Genomic DNA, 20867 nt, shown 5'->3' with positions numbered 1-20867 from the left:
CCTGGTGTAAGAGTTTCATTAAAAAAGACAATTTTTTAGTGTTACATTCACAAAAATTAACATGTTTGAGGTATGGAGAAAGACAGTTTGGTATAAAAGCGTTGATTTTTAGAGATAACAAGTTATACATGAAAGGAAATATTTTTAAAAATAATAAATTTAATAAGGATAAATTGTAAAATTTCTTTTTTTTAATAACATCAACAATTTAATTGCCTTGATTTTGATGAGCTAATTAGAAATGATTTATACAAAAGAGCATAGGGAAGAATTTTGAGTTAGATTCCTTGCCTATTAATAAAGACTACCTTGGCGAACAAAAAATAACTGAATAAATAAATGATGACTACTTCTGTCAAAAAATAATAATAAATAGAGACTACCTTATCCATAACGAACTTTGTAAGGATCTCCCCTAAAGTTAAGGGTGCTACTTGCTAGAAACGTAAAACGCAATCTTCAAGTGAGTAGTGTCAAACATTTCAGAACAGGGAAAATTCAAAAAAAGAAAATATTCGGATAAGGTCGATGGGAAAATTCCGAGCTGACGAGGGTTCAAAATTCAATGTATTTACTATTTAGTCTTTCAGGGTTAGGATTGGGCCTCAACCCAGATCGCCGAGAGAACTTAGCGAGCAGCCCATTGACACACAGATGGCTGTTCTCCAACTCAATTTAAAGAAGCCCAAAAACTTGGCCTAATAGGAAGGGGGGAAAAATAAATAGCGGAAAGCCTTCTCTATTTATCAGAGCCAGGTTTCGATCCTGGGACCTGTGGGTTATGGGCCCACCACGCTTCCGCTGCGCCACTCTGATTGTTAGTTTAAGCTTCTCATATTTTTATATAAAATTAGCACGAGCATCAAAACAGCAAGGGAGTGAAAACAAAATGAAAAGTGGGGCGATGAGTGGTCCACATACAAGTCACGGTGGATAGGCATACGTGACAGACATTACGTGGGATAAAGGATATGGCGTGGAACTTATCTTTTCCTCTTATGAAATTAGTTTACTCTATCCAAGCCACGTGATTCTCAAACAAACAACTAATTAAGTATTAGCAATGGAGTTTTGTATATGAATATGTTAATCTTGGTTTTTGATGAGATGAGATTCTTCTGAGTTAATCAGACATGAATCAGACAGACGCCTATACGGACTCCATCGTCTTGAGTGTGAGACAGCCTCAGAATTAATACTACTATTAATATTAATTAATTAACGTAACACGGCAAGGCAAGAGGTAGAAGAAATTGACGTGGATACAGATCCTCACTTGGAAGATCTCTCAAGAGTCTCACTCCCATCATTGTTTGTATTAATTCTTTTTTATGTCTTTTTCCTACTTTTGCCCTTTTCGCTTTATCTTTTTGCTTACGTCTTCCTCATGAATGTTCAAGCATTTTTTTTCTTCATTTTTATCATCTCTGTTTTCTTTTCTTTTTTTTTTTTAACTAAACAATTTGTTTGCCAATATTCGACTCCACCGCCCCGAAAAAAGGCACATAAACGTGAGTTTACAACTAAATGCTTTTGCTCGTATAATTATTTTTTCTTTCTCAAGCATGTTAGGTATACTTATTCTAGTTTTCTTGCTCTCTATACTGTAGCTCTTTCAATCTCTTGCCACTTATTTTGGTAATTAATGTTCTTTATTTATTCGAGAAAAAGAGCACTCCTTTCGGTCTTCAAATCTTCTCCTTAATTGCTAAATCTTCAAATATATTTTCTCTCTTTTTTCTTAATTCCATCACTATTCTTAATATTTGTTCATAATAAAAAAGTTAGAGAGTAATAATATAATTTTGGTATGTGTCATTCTGACTCATGGGTCATGTTAATCATTCATGTATCGTTCCAATTTTATCGGATATATCTAGAGAGACATAGCAATCCTAAAAGTTGTATAAAGACTTGATGAGGTGGTCCATATGTATTGCATAACATTTGAGTATGTATGCTCATTTATAAATAATATGACTTTTTTTTTAATATATACAGTTTTTGAAACAAGAATTCTACCACTTTTAAGTTTTAATTCAATTAATTACTGAGGGTTATATAAAGAATTGATGATGCGGTCATTATGCGTTGCATAACATTTGAGAATACATGCTAAATTATTACTTTTTTATTATTATTATATCTGGAGATAATATCCAATTAAGATATTTATTTTTTCCGTCCTCCGCAACGTGCACAGGACAAAGAAAGGAGGCAGAAATAGGAAAAACAGTTGAATTTGGGGGTATATATGATAATATGAGCTGAGGGAACCACTCAACCCACAGTCCTTTATAAAGCCATCTGTCTTCTTCATTGCTGGAGCTTGAGATCCTTCTGGAGGAATATCGGAGAGAAGAAATGTTGGAAGGTAAGGCCTTGATAGAGGACACAGACATGCCTGTAAAGATGCAGATCCAAGCCATGGCTTCTGCTTCTGAGGCTCTGGATCTCTTTGATGTCGTTGATTGTAAATCCATCGCCGCCCATATCAAAAAGGTATTAACTTTCTTCCTCTCTGTTTCGTTGTCTCTCTCTGAAACCTGAACAAGTTGATGAAAGTATTTTGGTCTGTGAGTTGCAGGACTTTGATACCAGATTTGGGTGTGGATGGCAGTGCGTGGTGGGTTCAAGTTTTGGGTGTTTCTTCACTCATTCTCAGGGGACTTTCATTTACTTCACACTTGAGACTCTCAATTTCCTCGTCTTCAAAGGAGCTTCTTCACCTTCTTCCCCTTTCTGAAAATGACCTAAGCTCGTGTGTGTCTCCTTGTAAAAAAAGGGTTTCATCAAATCGAACTACCTGAGAAAAAAGTGCAGTTCTTTTTGTTGCCTTTTTCTTTCCCCTGGTGTTGGACTTGGAACTTGAAACTTATGGTGAGGAAGAACTGAGAGAGAAAGAGAGCAGGAGCAGCAACTTTTCCTGTGATCTGTTAATGCTTTGAAGTTTCAAGTTTGAAAAGAAGTTGCAGTGTTCATTTGTACATATAAATAAATGCTTAACCCATTACATACATATTCTCTTCTGCAGATCATTTTCATTGTTCTTGTTCCTTTTTCTTCTCTGGCTGGCATTTGGTTTTTCAGTCAACGTTATCTAGAAGACTGTCAGAGGAGGGGGAAAAAGGGCAAAAGACGCCCATCACATTATAACTGGAAATGAATAAACAATGTTAGTGAGTGCCTGTGGATGTTTTAATAATCAAATAGAAAACTGAACCTTTATTATTTTTTAATTGATGACAGTTAAGATTCCTTCCTCAATTTAATGATTTTTAGGTTTTAAAAATTTTGTTAAGAGATAAGTTGTAAATAACAATTCAAAAAATTATATAACAGTATGAATTAACTTTCGACAAAAAATTTTAGAGACTTAACTGATATGAGATTTAAGTTTTGAAACTTAATTCATTTTTTTTTATTTTTTATTATCATGTTGAGATAATTTAAAAATATACTCTTTCTGATCTTATTTTTAAGTTATTTTCACCTACCTTATCAATACTATTACAATAAAAATATAAAAAATAAAATTTCATAAAATCACAAACATAATTTTAAAAGAATAAATAAATTATATAATATCATTTTTTATTTTTTTTTTAACAATAATTTAGATATTTCATTTAAAATAAAATATCATTGTCAATCTAATAATTTATAAAGTAAATCACTTTACTTTTTTAAAAAATGATTAACAAAGTAGATCAGAGGGAGTAATTAATACTAAAATTTAAAAAAAAAACTGAATGTGATATTGAAAAATAAAAATACATCCAATGTGCTTATGATCTATAATGTATGGTAAACTACGTTAAAAGTGACTCAAACATTGTAATTCAACTTTTTTTTTTTCAAATTTTAAATGATACAAGGATAGCACTAGTTTATTGTCATTCTTGTCTCCTGGCAAGAGATTGTCACCGTTAGGTAAACATGATACGATAAGATATGTGATTTAATCACATCACACCAATTTATTGCATACAAGAAAGGCAGAGAAAGTGAATTTAGTTTCGCCCAAGATACATCAAATACAAGAGACAATGATCTGAATAACAATTATTTGGATGTAACCTCTTCTACAGACCTATGATGAGCATGGATTAAACCAATGGAGTTAGAAGTGGCTTGCCCTGGAAGTACGCCTCTAGATTTCCAAGGACAAGGTCAGCCATGGCTGTGCGAGTTTCCACCGTGGCGCTTCCAATATGAGGCAATAACACAACGTTTTCTAGCCCAAACAACTCTTCTGGTACATTAGGCTCATCTTCAAACACATCTAGTCCAGCACCACCCAGTCTGCCTTCAAGAAGCGCAGAGACCAGTTCTGGCTCATCAACATGCTTACCTCGACCGATGTTAATAAGAACACCCTTGGGACCAAGGGCATTAAGAACCTCGCGATTGATGACATGGTGGGTTTCCTCTGTAAGAGGGCAAGCAACAACCAAAACATTACAGTTGGATGCCAACTCTACAACGCTTGGATAGTACTTGTAATTTGAGTCTGGTTTCTCTGTTCTAGAGTAGTAGCTTATTTTACAGTTAAATCCTTCAGCTCTCTTGGCTACTGCCTTGCCAATCCTTCCCAAACCAATGATACCAACTGTTTTCCCAGAGAACTGCAGTGGAAAAATCAAAATCAAAATGATATGGCAGTTGGCAGAGATTTTCATGTGCAGAATACAGTACATTTGCATAAGAAAGATTGATACCCTATTTGGTAGCACGGAATTAGGACAGGAGAAGTAGAACTGGAACTGAAAAACTTGTTTGGTATGGTGGATCTCAATTCTCCAAAGAATCCAGTTCCATCAAAATTGGTGGAATTCACTTCCACCTTCGTACTCATGAAAATCACTTTCCTCCATAAAAAATGACCAACTTCCATGTACATACCAATCATGTTTGAAAACCTCATTTCCACCTCACTTCCTCTTCCACTTTACCTTCCATCAAAAACTCTTCCATGTTACCAAATGGGGCATAAATTTCATCAACACATTATATGAGATGTGAATGGAACAATGACAAGTCCAAATTTAATTTAATTTAGTCTTCACCTACATGTTGAGTCCAGTGACCAGTTTTATTATAGCTCTGTACTTTGATAGAGAAGCGAGAGCAAAGATAGTACTATGTCCACCTCAATATGGATTGGAGTTTTTAGATGTATTCGGAAATATGTTCGTTAATGCCAAAACCAAACATAAGAACTTGTGTTATACAGGATAACGTCAAATAAACATTATACAACGAGCCTGAGACCCAAAAAATGCACGGAAATCACACAAGACAAATCTAGCATATAAGAGATCTAAGATACATGAATAAATAAACGAGGCAATGAACAATACGGTGTCATTTTGTCGAATGGGTAGATGTCTAAACTCTGAAGCCATTCAAAATGCTCAGATTCTCATGTTTTTTGGGGGGGCCATTTAAAGCATAGAAACTCAACAGTCAAATAGTCAATATAAGGTTTAGCACTTAGACAACGCAAAAGTTAACTGCCAGGGCCGAAACTGAATGGGAAGTAGGATGTTTTGTACAGAAATAAACAGATGGAAGTAGGATGAAAAACATCTGATTCAAAAATAGGGACTAGAAGCTCCTGTTTATACAGGAAACAAGAAAGTTTTTCTTCTTCGAACAAATAAGTAATTCACGTTTTGCTCCTTTTTTTTTGGTTTTCCAAGGGACTCAAATTATAATGAACTACTGTACAATTACCAAATGCTATCCAGATAAAGGAACTGATATGGTTCAGAATACAACCGAAAGGGAAGATAAATAACTCCTACTCCAACCTAAAGTTTCAGAAATCAGAATAACTTAAGAAATTATACATTCATCAAAACAAGAGGCTATCCGGATTTTCATAAGTCAACTATAGACACAACCATGCTGCAACAACAGTGGATAACAAAATGGTGTTCGACTTTTGAATGAATAGCACAACAGAGTATATTGATTGTTAAGGAACTCATTTACAAAGAAGAAAGTTCACTGTAGACTGTAGAGTAAAAGTACTTCTGCTACAAGCACACACTCTAGCTCCCAAGAAAATTATTCGAAAGCCTGGCATCAAAATGCACACTGTGATAAGCATCAACCAGTTGACAACATTGAACCATTTTTCTACAGGGGGGTTACCTACAACAACTCGAGATGCTTATAAAAGCATCCAAATTTAAAAATAATAAAATTAACCTCAACCATTGACAACATACAAAAGGCAGCTTCAATTGTTAGCAACGCAAAAGTCAACAAAAAAAAATTTACACTTGCCTTAGTGGTCAACTTGTAGTCACCCTTCTTCCATTTCCCGCTCCTCACGTACCGATCACACTCACAGAGCCTCCTCAACACGGCCAGAATCAAGCCGATCGTCAAGTCGGCGACTTCATCGGTCAGAACATCAGGGGTATTTGTAACCCGAATCCCCTTCTCCCTACACTTGTTCAAGTCAATCTTATCGACTCCAACGCTGAAGCTAGACACGATCTCCAGCTTGGGTAAGGCGTCGATGAGCGCGGCATCGGCGCCATAGTTGGAGTTACCGACGACAGCGCGAATGGAATTGGCGTGTTCCTTGAGGAACTGGGCGCTTTGTGGGTAATTCCAGTACCGGTAGAGCTTGAAGCGTTTATCGAGCTCTTGCTCGAGGTAGGAGATCATTGGGCAGAGCATGAGAACACCGATGGATTCCATATCAGAGTAATTAGGGTTAGGGATCGGAGGAGAATGCGGCTCTGAGGGTGTGGCCAGTGAATCACTGGACAAGGACGAGCGAGGCTTTGAGGATTTCACCAGGGCTGTTTATGTGGCGTGCAAGTGATCTTTATTTTTTTGGAATGGAAACTGAAATTCATAAAAAGTCAGCAAATAGGACAGTACAACAAGCAAATAGAGGAATGAAGAGAGTCGACTCAATATTAGGTGGGAGATGATCAAAAAAATAAGATGAACTCGTAGAATGAGCTTCACTAATAAAAAAATAAATATGACTAATGACGTCTTTAAAAACAAAATTAATAGAAATAGACTAATCTCTATGCAATCTTAAATATATAAATATATATAGAGAGAGAGTAATTAAAATTTACTATGAAATAAGCATTTTAAAGTGTTTTTTTTAGAGTTGATAATTCAGGCAGGTCGGGTTTATTCCAGTCAAACTCAATTCTGGCCAAGTTTGAAGTATATTACCTTTTAAAAATGCCCATTTAGCCAAATCTAGCCCTAACTTTTTTCAACTGAATTTGAGCTGGCTAGTTGGGTCTGGCCAAAATTGCCAACTCTATATAGATATAGAATTTAAAATTATAACAGTCGAACTTATTCGGATCAGGCTTTTTCGGATTGGACTTAAAGCATTCTATCCTCTTAAAATGCCCATATGTCAAACCTGACTCTAACTTTTTTTCAAGTGGGTTTAGGCTGGCCCATCAAGTTTGGCCCTAATTACCAGCTTTAGTTTTTACTCATGTTGTTTCTTATTACTTGAGATTTGAAAAAAAAATTTGTACATATCAAAGTTATTTTATATTATCATATTTTTTCTTATCTTAAATTGATTCTATATCAAGAGTGCTCATAGTATCATCTTTCATAACTTGAATATATGTTGATACTTGGACTAACTATTTTATTTATGATATATCATTTAAAGTTGTCCAAAATAAAGACGAGAATAAGCATGAAGAGAAAAAAATCAAAGTCGTCATTAGCATGCATGCCACACTCAAAATAAGAAAATATAAAAAGAATGATGATCCAAAAAGAGTTTAAGAAAAATGAAGACATTCATATAAATTTAGATGCATTTTGGAAACCTTGAACTTGATAGATATAATATCGTTAGGTTAAAAGTATTTATGTTGAACTCAATTGATTTAGATATGCAATATGTAATCACCTCACTATGATAATTATTAACTCCAAAATCAAAGTAATTAAGGAGATTAAACCCAATGAAAATTACTAAGTTTTTAAAATTTATAAATGGAGGAAACAAAGTCCAACCATTTGCAAATGAACCACAAGAATTTCCACACTTAAAATACTCTCAACACTTTTATGGGAATCAAATTAAAGATTTAAACGCTTTACGGAAGCATGAGAAATAAGACAACCAAGACATTTGTGTAAAACTTCAAAACAGTGAAAAATAGTGCAGAAATGGCTCGTGCACCATGGCTAAGTGCCCATGCACTATAGCTCGTTAGCCTCTGTCATGCGCCGTGAAACATTGCATAAAATTTGATAGCAAACTTTTGCTATCATATAACAGCACGGGCAACGAATTTCTGACGCGTCCCAAATGATCATCATTATTATTCGCATGTATATGAACATATTCTCAATTATCATCATCATTCGCATGTATATGAACATGCATATCATTTTCAATAATATCACATTATCAAACATGCCAAATTTGCATCAAGAATTTAAAATGTCAATCACGTTTACAAACTAATAATTTTAACAAATAATTAATTAATATATAATTATACGAACTAAGTTTCTCCCAGTTACCTTAAACCTTTGAGTGATCAAAGATTTATCCTTCACAATAACCACTCCCAAAGCTTCTTCTCAGGCTTGAATAGTGTCAAAAATGATGATTTACAATCACATTATAAGGATATCATCATTATCTCATTCTTAAGAATTTACCCACATTAAACTCTACATTTCTCGTTTCATCAACCTCATAAACTCATCACCCATCATACTTATTTAGGTTTACTAAGTTCCATTGATTCACATTATCACTAATGAGTCATTAAAATATCATTAATGAGTATCAAACACTTCCAACCACCTCATAAATGCTAAATTTTAGATATTTATAGCTCCCAACTACTAACCACTCACAAAACCATTAATGCAGAGTTTAAATACTCTAAAAAACTCCTATTATATTCATTTTAATTAATAGGTTTAGATCCATACCTTATATGGACCAAAAATTTCTATTAATACTCAAACCCTAACTCAACTATTCACAAAATGAAAGTAGAAGAAAGAAAGGAAGCATATTATACTTACCTTAAGTATTGAGAAGCTTCTAAATATCCTCAATGGTCCAAATGTGCGTGCCCTACCAAAGCAATTTCGTATTCTTCATTTTCTCCTTTTCTCCTCTTCTATTTTTGCATGCACACATGAATTGTTTTATTTAAATATTTGGTCGTGCATTGTAGCGCACGCAGCCCTCTACCATGACGTGTGACACAAAGAGCTCCAGTTTCATGCTGATTGCCTTTATGTGCCACAACAGGGGTTTCTTATGCCGCAGCATGTGGCATAGAGGAATTTTCTTCAAATTTTTTTCTTATTTCCTTGCCTGAATGGCTTAATTTCACTTCAGACCCACATCTTAAGCTAAAATCACAATAAAACACATTCTTTAAAACCTTCTAGCCATACACATCATCAATTCACTCATTACCTTGATTAACTTAAGTAATTGATGCTTATATTTATAGGATGTTATACAATATTAGCTCAAGATATTTTAAATCAAACCATATATTTTAGCTCTTAAGATAAACAGTGAGATATAATTTTCTATAATTATGATTTTCATCTTTGATCATATATATCTTATAAGGTTTTAAATGTTTTAATTAATAACTCCATAAAGTTTTTAAAGTTTTTCTATTTACTCAAAATAAAATTAAATTGAAAAAGTCATGAACACTTGAAATCTAAGTTTTAGAATATCAATTGTACAGAAAATCAAATTTGACCTTTGGTCATGTTTCTTATCATGTGTCTCATTACACAGATCATTTTAATGTAAAACATATCTCATTTGAAAAAAGACTCCAACATGTTTTTAATGATAGTTCATTCATTCAAAATAAAATTTTATTGTAAAAGATGCAAATTTTAGAAGTTGAGCGTTTAGATATTGATTTTGCACAACATTTAGAGTTGACTTTTGTTCACTCTTTTGATAATATCTCAAAATTTATTTTAAATTTTAGTGTGAAACTTTTTTTTATTTAAAACTAAACTTCAAGAGCTTTTTAAGGATATATAATTTGTTAAATTTGAAGTTGTATTGGGTAAGTTATAGTCTTATAAAATTCTATGTAGTGGCACCCTCTAAAACATGCGTGATTGAAACTTGCACACACGCGTGAAATGTTCTTAAAAAGCTTCAGTGTCCAAATAATGCATGAATCACTTCCTATACATGCGTGAAACATCACCCAAAAGCCTTATTTTGACTTAATAGCTTCTGTAATTCAAATCAAGCGTAAATCACTTCCTATTTATGCTTGATTTGTCACCTGTGCAATACAACATGACATTTCAAGCGTGATTTGTCATGTTTCCAACGAGATTTGTCACATTTTCTTGTAAGAGTTTTGTATCATACAAAAAATGTCATCAATAGCTATAATCACTATGTTACAACTATAAATGTTCATATTATGTCTCCAACACCCATTTCATTCCATAGGTTATAAATATAACACTTTAAATTTATCTTAATAAGTGATTAACCTTAAAAATTATCAAGTTATGAAATTCTTGTTTATATTACTCTTATTATACGAAAATCATAGTTCTTGAGTCAATATCATTTATATTTTCATCATTTGAGTATTAGAACTTCATTGTACTCATCATTACTCTCAAGAAGAGTTTCAACTGAGTGATTTACATACTCAAAATCATTGTAAAGATGAGGGAGAGATTTCCCTTGCAATCAATAGAGGTTATTTTCTTAGGTCATGTTTGGTACATTAGAATTGGGTCCAAAAGAAATGGAATTAGAATTGGAATCATGCTTTCAATTGTTTGGTATGCATGAATCCAATTCCTTATGGATTTCAATTTTAACAAAATACCTAGAATTCAATTCCATCTCCATCATGATGGAATTGCCACAATTCCATAAAATTGTCATAAGTGCCTCACATACACACTCCATCATGATGGCTGAGCTTTTTATTTTTTTTGTAAGGGCATTTTGGTCTTTATCTATTTTAAATACATATATTTATTAATATTATATTCAAATTCCATCTTCATACCAAACTACATTTATAACTCAATTCTATTCTGATTCCAATTCCGATTCCAATTCCAATTCCAATTTCAATTTCAATTTCATCAAAAACTCTTCCATCATACCAAACGAGGCCTTAGAAAATGAAGTTTGCTAGTAAAGTGAGTTACTGTAAATAGAGGTGAGAATATGGGCCAACTGACTTATATGGGTTGAATCACACTGGTTGAGAGAAATATTAGTTGAGTTGAGTTCAACTCATTTTTATATAGGTTAGAAAAATCTTAACCCTTGAGAGTTGGTGAGTTAAATGGGCTAACTCACCAACTCATTTATTTATTTTTAATTTATTTTAATGAATTTTTTAAAAGAATAAATAAGTTTTAATTTGATATTCCTTCATGATTCATTCTAAGTATACTAACATATTAATTTATAATATTTGTACAAAATTTCCCTTTTTTTCTTTTTTTTTTATTTTTTAAAAATAATATGGGTTAAATAGGCTAACCCTAACCCATCAGAATTAGCCTATATGGTTTACAGGTTATATGGTCTGGCCTAGAAAAAACTCATTTTTATTTGAATTTTTTCTAACCCACTCGACCCTTATAACCAATTATTCGAACCAATTTACATAACCCAACCAATATTTCTGACTCTAACTGTAAAGACTCACAAGTGCACGAACTAAACTTGTGATTGTATTAAGGTGACAAGCACCTACTTAATCTTGTGTTATAATGGAGAAATCTTAAGTGATCGCTTGGGAACTAAACATAGGCTCTAGTGGTGAAGTTGAAATAGGATAAATCATTGCTTGTAATCTCTCCTCCCTTATCTCTTTATATTTTCAGCAACCTTAGTTTATGTTATGTTTTGGTATACAAAATTAAATTTGATATATCTACATGCTCTTACTTAAACTTGCACTTAAAAATTATTTCTAAACATTTTTACACATATTAAGCTTGCAAAAATAACTTTAACATTTTTACATGCAAAGTTTAGAACTCAAATTTGCTTTAACTTTCTTTTAAATACAGTTTTGTTGAAAAAATTTCAAAAGAACTAAAAATTTCATAAACACTTAAATCACCCCTCTTTTGGATATGTTGTCATGTCTAACAAAATTAATAATTATTATTTTAGCTTTTAAACTTTTTGAGTAGAAACGGTTGATAGAATTAAGTCTTTTTATTCCTCGTTTAAATTTATTTAAAATACTTTTTATAAATAATATGCGCATATTTTAAAGTTTCTTGCGCCTATTGCAATTTTTTAAAATAAAATAACATTTATATAAATAACATAAAACTATAAATATTAATTCATATTTATTTACATTCTATAAAATTATACATTATAAATATAATGGAAAACATTTATTTTATAATTTTTCTAATTATAATTATATAATTTATATCATATTCATTCTACATAAAAAACATTTTTTATAAATATATACTCACATTTCACTCCCACACCACACAAGGAATAAAAGATGGGAGAATGATAGAGAGGTCCCCTCAATTCAAATTTATAATTTTATTGTGATAAATTTATAACTTATGTTTTAAATTTTAACAGAAAAATAAATTTATTTATTTTTTAATTATGTTAAAATTTTAAAAATAAATTATAAATTCATTATAACGAAATTACAAAATTAAAAGATGAGCTTATAAATTTTTAAAATTTAATATTTAAAATTTAATCTAAATTAATTAGTTCATTTGGTATCTATCTCCCATTCTCTCGTAAAAGATACAGGGTGGATCTAGGAGAGGGGAAATGGGGCGCAACACAGGTAGCATCATAGTTTTTTATTTTTTTAGTTTTCTTCAGTTTTTTTTTTTTTTTTAGTTTAAATGAAGAACCTGGTCTCTCACATAAACAGAGTTCTGTACTGCAACATTTGATTAAAAAAAAAAAGTAGAAATCAGTTTGACACGTAGGCGGAGTTCTTAATTTATGGTATTTGGAAAAATATTTTTAAATGTATATCATTTATGTAAATAATTTTTGTATGCAGTATTGAGGTCAGATTTGTCAGAATTGCTTGTTATTATTATTTTTGGAAATCATATAAATAATGAAAGTGTGAGCCTATCCGTGTTTCGATGACTCATCATGGTCTCATCTTTTTGGCAGCATCTCAACAACCTTTTACATTAGATATTTAAATTTGGTGGTGGCCCAGATCCATTCATATAATAAGTATTTTATAAATTATAATAATAATTATTTAATTTAATCGAATGTTTGTAAAAAAAATTATTATATAATATTAAAAAACTATTAAATTACAGTTTGGACAAGTAAAATTTATTTAAGTTGAATTTAAAATATCCAAAAATATAAATATAAAATGACATATAATTAAGTCTAATTCTATTATCTTTGTCTCTGAATATTTATATTGTTAAAAATTATTTTACTTTTAATTAATTTTTATTTTTATTTTAAAAAATTTAATATATTTCTCGCAATATAAGATTACAACATTTTTTTTTATCTTCACTTATGTCAGACCTAACATTAAAAAAAAGTAAAAATGAAAGTATACATGTGATAACCTTTTATAATTTTGTCTTAGTATTTCTAAAAAAAAAATCAAAACAAACAGTTTCTATTATTGTAACATTGAAATTTCATTCAGGAGTGCAGTTGATAGAGAGTTTGTACACATTAAATGAAGATTAAAGTGAAGATTAATTTATTTTATTAATAATTATAAAGAGCAAGATTAACTCTTTTGTTGGGAGAAGCACAGAACTGCTGCGAATAATTTTCTTATTTTTCAAGTCTTCAGATGGGAGATATAAAAATATTAAAAAATACCCATAATTTTTTTAAAAAAATTACATACAAGTCCTGCATAAGAAAATTAATTAACACAAAATCAATTAACAACACATTTAATAGTCTTAGTTTAATTGTTAATAAACTTTATGATAATTAATTTCTTTGTATAAGATTCTAATGCGATTCTCTTAAATTTTTTCCACCTAATGATACCATAAAATTAATCACAGTAAAAAACACTCAATTTCTAAATCGACATGTTAAAAATGAAGGTAATTTTTTATCATATGTTAAATTGATTCTTAATAAAAAAAGTTAATAGTAACATAATCTATGTTTTAATCCATAAATTAATTGGCTGGGCAATGGACATTGTCTGTCCGTCATCCTGGTCTTTAGCTACCTTTGACCTGGGGATTACAACCTCATCCATCCAATACCTAACATCATAATTCATGCACCACAACAGATTCCTCTCCCAACAAAAAAAAAAAAAATGCAAGAAAATTTGTTTCTCTCTACTTTCCCACAACATGCACCCCACGTTCTAAGAAACCCAGCTAAACATTGGAAAAAATAGCACAACCCATCAAACAATCAGCTCCACACTTTCTCTCGATCTCCTAAAAAAGATTTTCATTCCTCATTTTCCTTCTCTCTCTAGATCTCTTGCACCACAAGCAACGATCGAAAGTTTAGTTTTTTCTGAGACCTCATGTTTTGTTGGTTCTTCCTTGTTAATCTTCCGTAGCTAGGAGAGCTTCTCCTTCTCCTTCTTCATTTGGACATGGTGGAGCAGGAAGGTTACATGTCGAAGCTTTTCAATTTTAAAGGGAGGCATAAAAAGAGTGTGAGCGTTGAGAGTGGAAGCATCTTGGAATCTTCAAAAGAGGAAGATCCATTGTCTTCAAGAAGTCAAGGATCAAACGCTCTGAATGACGAGTCTGCTTCTGATCAAAATGGAGGTCCTGATAAGTCAAGCTCAACCATTGAAGAAGCAGCAGCAGTTAAAGAAGCTAAAGAGAAACTACACCAAGGTGAATAAATATATAATAATATCATCATTTGTAATGCAGCCCATTTGGTTTGAATCAGAGGATGAAATTGAAATCCATTTTTGTTTGGTGTGGTTGACATTCAGAAATGGAACAGATGAAGGAGAGATTTGCAAAACTGCTACTGGGCGAGGATATGTCTGGTAAAGGAACGGGTGTTTCCTCTGCTTTGGCTCTGTCTAATGCATTCACAAATCTTGCTGGTAAGTTCGCTTTTTCCTTCATCTCCCTGCAAACAATGATGATATAAATAATAATCAAGAACCAAATTAATCCTTCAGGTTTTTTATGTTTTAATCATAAAATATATTGGATGAACAAAGATAACCACCTTGCACTTAAGTCTTTTTTGGCACTTGAGGATGCAGCTGCTGTGTTTGGTGAACAAAAACGACTAGAGCCAATGCCACCGGAGAGAAAAGCAAGATGGAGAAAAGAAATTGATTGGCTTCTTTCAGTTACTGATTACATCGTGGAAATGGTTCCATCACATCAAATAAATGAGGATGGCTCCCACATGGAGGTAAATTTTCCCCCGTCTCTTAGTCTCTCTGAGAAATTGTGTAAGATGATTCCTGACACTGATCTCGATTAAAGCTTGATCTTTGATTGAATAGATTATGACGACAAGACAAAGAGTTGATCTCCTCATGAACGTACCTGCATTGAGAAAGCTTGATGCTATGCTTATTGTAAGAACACTATGAGCTAGAACTTTGCGTGGCCAATGCCATTATCAGTTTTCTTTACTAGGCAACAATTGATTAGAATTTTCTGAAACAAATGGGGATGATGCTCAGGATTGCCTGGACAACTTCGAAGGCCAAAGTGAGTTTTATTATGTATCAAAAGATTCAGACGACAATGAAAAGAGAAAAGGTGATGATAAGTGGTGGTTGCCCGTACCTAAGGTTCCCCCAGAAGGTCTATCTGAAAACTCGAGAAAATTTCTGCAGCATCAGAAAGATTCTGTCAATCAAGTGCTTAAAGCAGCCATGGCCATAAATGCTCAAGTCATAACAGAAATGGAGATCCCTGAAAATTACATTGAATCCCTCCCAAAGGTAAGAGGAAAGCGGCCACTAGTATCAGTTTCAGTTGGCTCTCTCAATTTTTGCTTAAATTCCAGTTTCGTGTATTAAAATGATGGTGATCATCTCCAGAATGGGAGAGCTAGTCTGGGGGATTCAAACTACAGAAGCATTACAGTAGAATATTTTGATCCTGATCAGTTTCTGGTAACCATGGACCTGTCATCAGAGCATAAAATCTTAGACCTCAAGAACAGAATAGAGGCGTCTATAGTGATTTGGAAGAGGAAAATGAACCAGAAGGATGGGAAATCAGCCTGGGGTTCAGCTGTGAGTTTGGAAAAAAGGGAACTTTTTGAAGAGAGAGCAGAAACCATCTTGCTTCTCTTGAAGCAGCGTTTCCCTGGCCTTCCTCAATCTTCTCTAGATATCAGCAAAATCCAGTACAACAGGGTAAGACCAGCTTCTGTCTCCTTCCTTGTCTCTTTCCTCTTCATTAGATGTAAGAAAATTCCAGTTCCAATGGCAAGGTTTCATGATGAACTACATATGTTGGTTATTTGTGCTTCATTAGCTTAAATTAAACATCTCTTCTTCAATTGGCAGGATGTAGGGCAAGCAGTTCTTGAGAGCTATTCAAGAATACTAGAAAGTTTGGCATTCACAGTTCTCTCAAGAATAGAAGATGTACTCCATGCAGATTATCAAACTCAAAACCCATCAAAGAATGCTAAAAGAAGCGCTCTAAGGGGCGTTCCAAAGTCACCAAGTCCGACTCCTTCTAAACAAGAGTCGGATACAGGTGCGGCAGAAACACCTGTTTCAATGACACTTTCAGATTTCATGGGTTGGGAAGGTGATGCAGGTGACTCAGACATGAAGAAGGACTCTCAGGTTGTTACAGATGACTTGTGCAAAGACACGGAAGGAAAAATGCAAAAACTTCCCAACATAGACACCAACAAGAAGGTATCTTACCTTGAGAACTTGGGCGGCATGAGGAGCCCAACATCACGCCATTGAACAGAAAAGCAGAAGATGAAGCTGAAGATTGAACATGAGAATAGCTGAGTGATTATGTTTCATCCTTGGTCTATTCTTGACTTTTTTAGATAGGATGATTATGCAGAATCAACCCGTTTGAACAACTGTTTGATATAATGCCATCTGTACAATAAATAAGGAATTGTAGTCTAGTAGTTATCATAATCTGGCTTTTTGATAACTTCAGATATCAGTCTTTTGCCCGCTTCATCTTTATTTTCCCTTTAAGCTGTTATTAGCTAGCAAGGTAATAGCTTGTTCAAGCCATAAAGTCGTCAACACAACATAAAAAATAAGATTAATGAACAAATAGGACTCTGAACTCTTACTCGAAAATCATTCTGAATTTTGAACTCCTAAAATATGCAAAATAAATCCTAAACTTTTAGATTCATAATAAAATAAACTCCAAACGTTAACTTTTTTAACACTGTTATTGTCCAAACGGGTACTATAACAGGGTTAAATTTATAGAAAAACAAATCCTGAAAAATATGTGCATGAACAATAATAATATTAAAAAGTTAATGGTCAAGGTTTGTGTTACCATGAATTTAAAACTTTAGAGTTTATTTCACATATTTTAAGAGTTCAGAGCGATTTTTAAATAATAGTTCAAGATCTTCTTTGCTCATTAACCCTAAAAAAAAAGGATTCATTCCGTTTGGATTTACAAAAAACCTTCTGTTCCCTTCTCTTAGGGTTGATTTCAAGTCATGCATACTCTGTGGTAAAAGGAGATCGAGAGGAAAGGAAAGAACATCACAATCAAACAGACCAAACATATTGGTCTCAGTCTCATTTAAAAATTAAACACCATAGAGGATGCTTATGCTGCGTACATACTTACACATTGAGGATTGAGATATATTCAATTTTATACATTAACAAAAACCAAATTGTGGGTTTCTCAAACTAGATTAGATCTTGCCACGTGGACCCAGCTTTGGAGGCTGTTGTGGGCCCTTAACAATGGGTAGAATGTCTCCTGAAGCTGTGGAACTGAAGTAAGCAAGGGTAGAACCACCTCCCAATATCAAGAACTTGAGGAGCAATCCTCTCTTTGTGAATGGAGCAGCAAATGTCTCAAAGAACTTGCTCTGCAAATCCAGATCAGTTCAAGAGCAATGAAATTTTGCGTTATTAAAGAGCTAAAGAGCATATATCACTAATATATACTATAACTATGCTACTAATCAATCATTGACACATTGACAAGTCAAACTAAAAATAAAAAATAAAAACACAGGACTATGCTTGTTAATGATCAACACTGCAGACTGCAGTCAACACTACCGTTATTGATACATCCACCACACAATCATAATGGATGCCAGGAAATGATCAATATCTTAGCACATTGAATACACATTAAGAATGTACTAATTCTCGTGGGAATATGATAAAAAATTTGATCATTTTGACATCGCAGCTTTCATAGCTCAGTTGGTTAGAGCACCCGTTTAGTAAGCGGGAGGTCTTGAGTTCGACTCTCAATGAAAGCACAGTGTTTTTCTTGATTTTTCTATTTTGTTTGTTTCAATTAAAATTCCTATTTCCTCGGCATTAAATTAAATCAAAAGTGAAGAAGATTGGAGAGAAGAAAAGAACCTGAAGAGGGTTATAAGGTGAAGGGGCATCAGAGCCAACAAATCCCACTGCCCAGTGGTGTTGCCCAGATCTTCCAAATCGAAGTACACACTCTTGTCTCCGTACTTTGCCATCAAACCACCAGTCCTGAGCAATAACATATTTTAAATGCATCACATAAAAGCGAAACATCGCAGTACAAAACAAAGAAAAGAAAACGAAACGACAAGCGATAGGCACCTCAATTTTTTGGGTCTGAAATTGGGGCGGGAGGGCCTGACGGAGAGCTTAGTTCCAGTGAGCGAACTTCCGGCAAGGCCCTTGACGGCAGCTGGTTGAACAGCTGCTACGGTCTTCAGTTTTCCGCCCGTGTGCGGTGAAGCTGTCAAGCTGGTGTGCGTCGGTTTTTTAACTGTTAATTGGATCTGAGAGTGCCACGTGGCCATTTTTGTCTTCTTTGGGCAGATTTTGAGAGTTCATTCAGGAGGTGCCACGTGGTCTAGGGAAGCAAAAGCCCATCAAATATAGCAGGGAGAATGACACATGGATGCTAGGAGGATGAATTAATTAAAATTAAATTTTAAATATCAAACTTTAAAATTTATAAGTTTAATTTTTAATTTTATAATTTTATTATGATGAGTTTAAATTTTAAATTTAAATTTTTAATAAAAATAAATTTAATTATATTAAAATTTTAAAAAATAACTTATAAATTTATTATAATAGAGTTGTGAAATTGAGAGTTAGATTTATAAATTGTTAAAGATTGATACTTAAAACTTAATTTAAATTAATTAATTTTCTTGAGACTTATATTTCATTCTCCTAATATTATATCCATCTTTAGGTTTTTATTCAATGCTAATCAAGCACATTTATTCTTTTAATTTTATAGAAGATTTTATTTGATATTTAATTTTATAAATTATTTTTTAAGTCTTTTAATCTTAATATGATTAATTTTATAAAAAAATTTCAGATTAAACTTTTAAATATTGATAATAAATTAATACATTATCAATGATGATATATTAAATTTGATTTTTTTAAAATAATAACACTTAGCATAAAAATAATCAGTTAAAATTAACAATTTTAGAATTAAATGATTGAAAAGATAACTTACAAAATTAAAGACTAAACTGAAATTTTATATAAAGTTATAGGATGAAAGATATACTTTAGCCATAACTTAATATCTTTTCAACAAAGTATTTAATTAGCGTTGTACTACTAAGTTGGTTAAAATTTTCAAATTATATATTTATCTTTTTTTTAAAAAAATTATAATTTTTTATTCCTATGAGAAGAATGATTGAATCTTATTATCAATATAATAATTTTATATGTTGGTAATTTATAAGTATTTTTATGGGTACTTTTTAAGATGTTGATGTGCTCTTTAAAGGAGTAATCTAGCGAGCTTTTTTTTTTTATTGACAAAATGCTTACAGCAATAGTGAAGATTTTTAATTGATGGCTCTTAATCTTAAAAGGAAGGTGAGAGATAATTAAAGTGTAATATCTCAATTTAAATTTTAATAGTTAATTTTGATTAATAAAAATTTTAAAAAATATTTAGAAGTAAGCAAATTAGTAGAAAATGATTATTAAATCTAATTTAGGATATAATTCTAAATTAAAATAAAAAAATTAAAAAATTATTAATTAATTAAAAAATAAATAAATAAACATTATTAAATTATTATTATTATTATAAAAAGAAAGAAAGAGAAAAGGTATGAGAAAAAGGAAGGAAAGAAAGAAGAAAACGAAATCGGTGGCTTTCGGCATATGATTATGTATAAAATAATAAAAAAAAAAGAGAAGAAGAGAGAGGAAAGAAGAAATAATAAAAAAATGTGGGACCCACTGAATTTTTATAAAAATTCACCTGTTTCCTTCGTTTCTTCACTTCTTTCCTTCGTGCGCGAGCTGAGGCAGAGTGAGCCTGAGTCTCCGGTGCGGGAGATCTGAGTTTTTAAGGTAAGAGTTTTTAATAGGATATTTAGGGTGTGATTTTAAGTTTTTTAAGACTAAGTAAGTGTTCTAAAAATTTTCTTAGTGATCCTTCCTCTTTGGTTTCTGAGTTTGTGGTGGTAGAAAATTTAGGATTTGAAAGAGGGATGAATTTATGTTGAATAAATATGGTTTTTGAGGTTGTTAGTAGTATAATAAAGTTCTAGAGTATAAATTTATTGATGATCTTTGAATTTGTGGCTTATGGATCAAATTCTAAACTAAATTTAAAAATATATGTTAATTTATTGAGGTTTAGATGATTATTTGGGA

General features: G+C 32.2%; 3 protein-coding genes, 1 long non-coding RNA gene, 2 other non-coding genes and 2 pseudogenes across 6 annotated transcripts; 3 read left to right on the top strand and 5 right to left on the bottom strand.

Annotated features, from left to right (window-relative positions):
• Positions 1-744: 744 nt before the first annotated feature.
• Positions 745-816, bottom strand: TRNAM-CAU (transfer RNA methionine (anticodon CAU)). Its single transcript has one exon. It is a non-coding gene; the product is annotated as a tRNA-Met (tRNA).
• A 962-nt stretch (positions 817-1778) lies between these two features.
• On the bottom strand, positions 1779-1888 carry LOC129298368 (U6 spliceosomal RNA; annotated as a pseudogene).
• Positions 1889-2260: 372 nt separating this feature from the next.
• Positions 2261-3030, top strand: LOC129298367 (dynein light chain 1, cytoplasmic-like). Its single transcript, XM_054936770.1, has 2 exons — positions 2261-2502; positions 2588-3030. The coding sequence occupies exons 1-2, from the start codon at positions 2365-2367 to the stop codon at positions 2744-2746; spliced, it is 297 nt and encodes a 98-aa protein (XP_054792745.1). The 5' UTR covers positions 2261-2364; the 3' UTR covers positions 2747-3030.
• An 899-nt stretch (positions 3031-3929) lies between these two features.
• Positions 3930-6899, bottom strand: LOC129298366 (glyoxylate/hydroxypyruvate/pyruvate reductase 2KGR-like). The gene is made up of 2 exons (XM_054936769.1): positions 6298-6899; positions 3930-4628 (listed from the first exon to the last, which is right to left on the bottom strand). Exons 1-2 carry the CDS (start codon positions 6718-6720, stop codon positions 4110-4112), a joined length of 942 nt encoding a protein of 313 aa, XP_054792744.1. The 5' UTR covers positions 6721-6899; the 3' UTR covers positions 3930-4109.
• A 7326-nt stretch (positions 6900-14225) lies between these two features.
• On the top strand, positions 14226-17178 carry LOC129298363 (rop guanine nucleotide exchange factor 12-like). The gene is made up of 7 exons (XM_054936767.1): positions 14226-14889; positions 14994-15110; positions 15276-15430; positions 15525-15599; positions 15708-15971; positions 16071-16391; positions 16545-17178. The coding sequence occupies exons 1-7, from the start codon at positions 14640-14642 to the stop codon at positions 16959-16961; spliced, it is 1599 nt and encodes a 532-aa protein (XP_054792742.1). The 5' UTR covers positions 14226-14639; the 3' UTR covers positions 16962-17178.
• Positions 14751-16341, bottom strand: LOC129298364 (uncharacterized). The gene is made up of 4 exons (XR_008590340.1): positions 15954-16341; positions 15814-15857; positions 15239-15567; positions 14751-15136 (listed from the first exon to the last, which is right to left on the bottom strand). It is a non-coding gene; the product is annotated as an uncharacterized LOC129298364 (long non-coding RNA).
• A 566-nt stretch (positions 17179-17744) lies between the features above and the next one.
• Positions 17745-19018, bottom strand: LOC129298361 (photosystem I reaction center subunit VI-1, chloroplastic-like; annotated as a pseudogene).
• Positions 18414-18487, top strand: TRNAT-AGU (transfer RNA threonine (anticodon AGU)). Its single transcript has one exon. It is a non-coding gene; the product is annotated as a tRNA-Thr (tRNA).
• Positions 19019-20867: the final 1849 nt, after the last annotated feature.

The sequence above is a fragment of the Prosopis cineraria genome, unplaced genomic scaffold (genome assembly GCF_029017545.1).
Source record: "Prosopis cineraria cultivar Desert tree isolate PC_DT_omini unplaced genomic scaffold, ASM2901754v1 PC787, whole genome shotgun sequence".
NCBI lineage: Eukaryota > Viridiplantae > Streptophyta > Magnoliopsida > Fabales > Fabaceae > Prosopis > Prosopis cineraria.
The sequence above is the reverse complement of the archived record's forward strand: the minus strand, read 5'-3'. Positions and strand labels throughout refer to the sequence as shown.

What these genes read in the sequence shown, in the direction of transcription:
- LOC129298367 (XM_054936770.1), top strand. Translation starts at nt 2,365, where the DNA reads ATGTTGGAAGGTAAGGCCTTGATAGAGGACACAGACATGCCTGTAAAG. An exon ending in TCGCCGCCCATATCAAAAAG is followed by an intron (nt 2,503 to 2,587) that starts GTATTAACTTTC and finishes TGTGAGTTGCAG; the next exon opens with GACTTTGATACCAGATTTGG.
- LOC129298366 (XM_054936769.1), bottom strand. Translation starts at nt 6,720, where the DNA reads ATGGAATCCATCGGTGTTCTCATGCTCTGCCCAATGATCTCCTACCTC. An exon ending in ACTACAAGTTGACCACTAAG is followed by an intron (nt 4,629 to 6,297) that starts GCAAGTGTAAAT and finishes TTTCCACTGCAG; the next exon opens with TTCTCTGGGAAAACAGTTGG.
- LOC129298363 (XM_054936767.1), top strand. Translation starts at nt 14,640, where the DNA reads ATGGTGGAGCAGGAAGGTTACATGTCGAAGCTTTTCAATTTTAAAGGG. An exon ending in AGCTTGATGCTATGCTTATT is followed by an intron (nt 15,600 to 15,707) that starts GTAAGAACACTA and finishes GATGATGCTCAG; the next exon opens with GATTGCCTGGACAACTTCGA. An exon ending in ACATTGAATCCCTCCCAAAG is followed by an intron (nt 15,972 to 16,070) that starts GTAAGAGGAAAG and finishes GATCATCTCCAG; the next exon opens with AATGGGAGAGCTAGTCTGGG.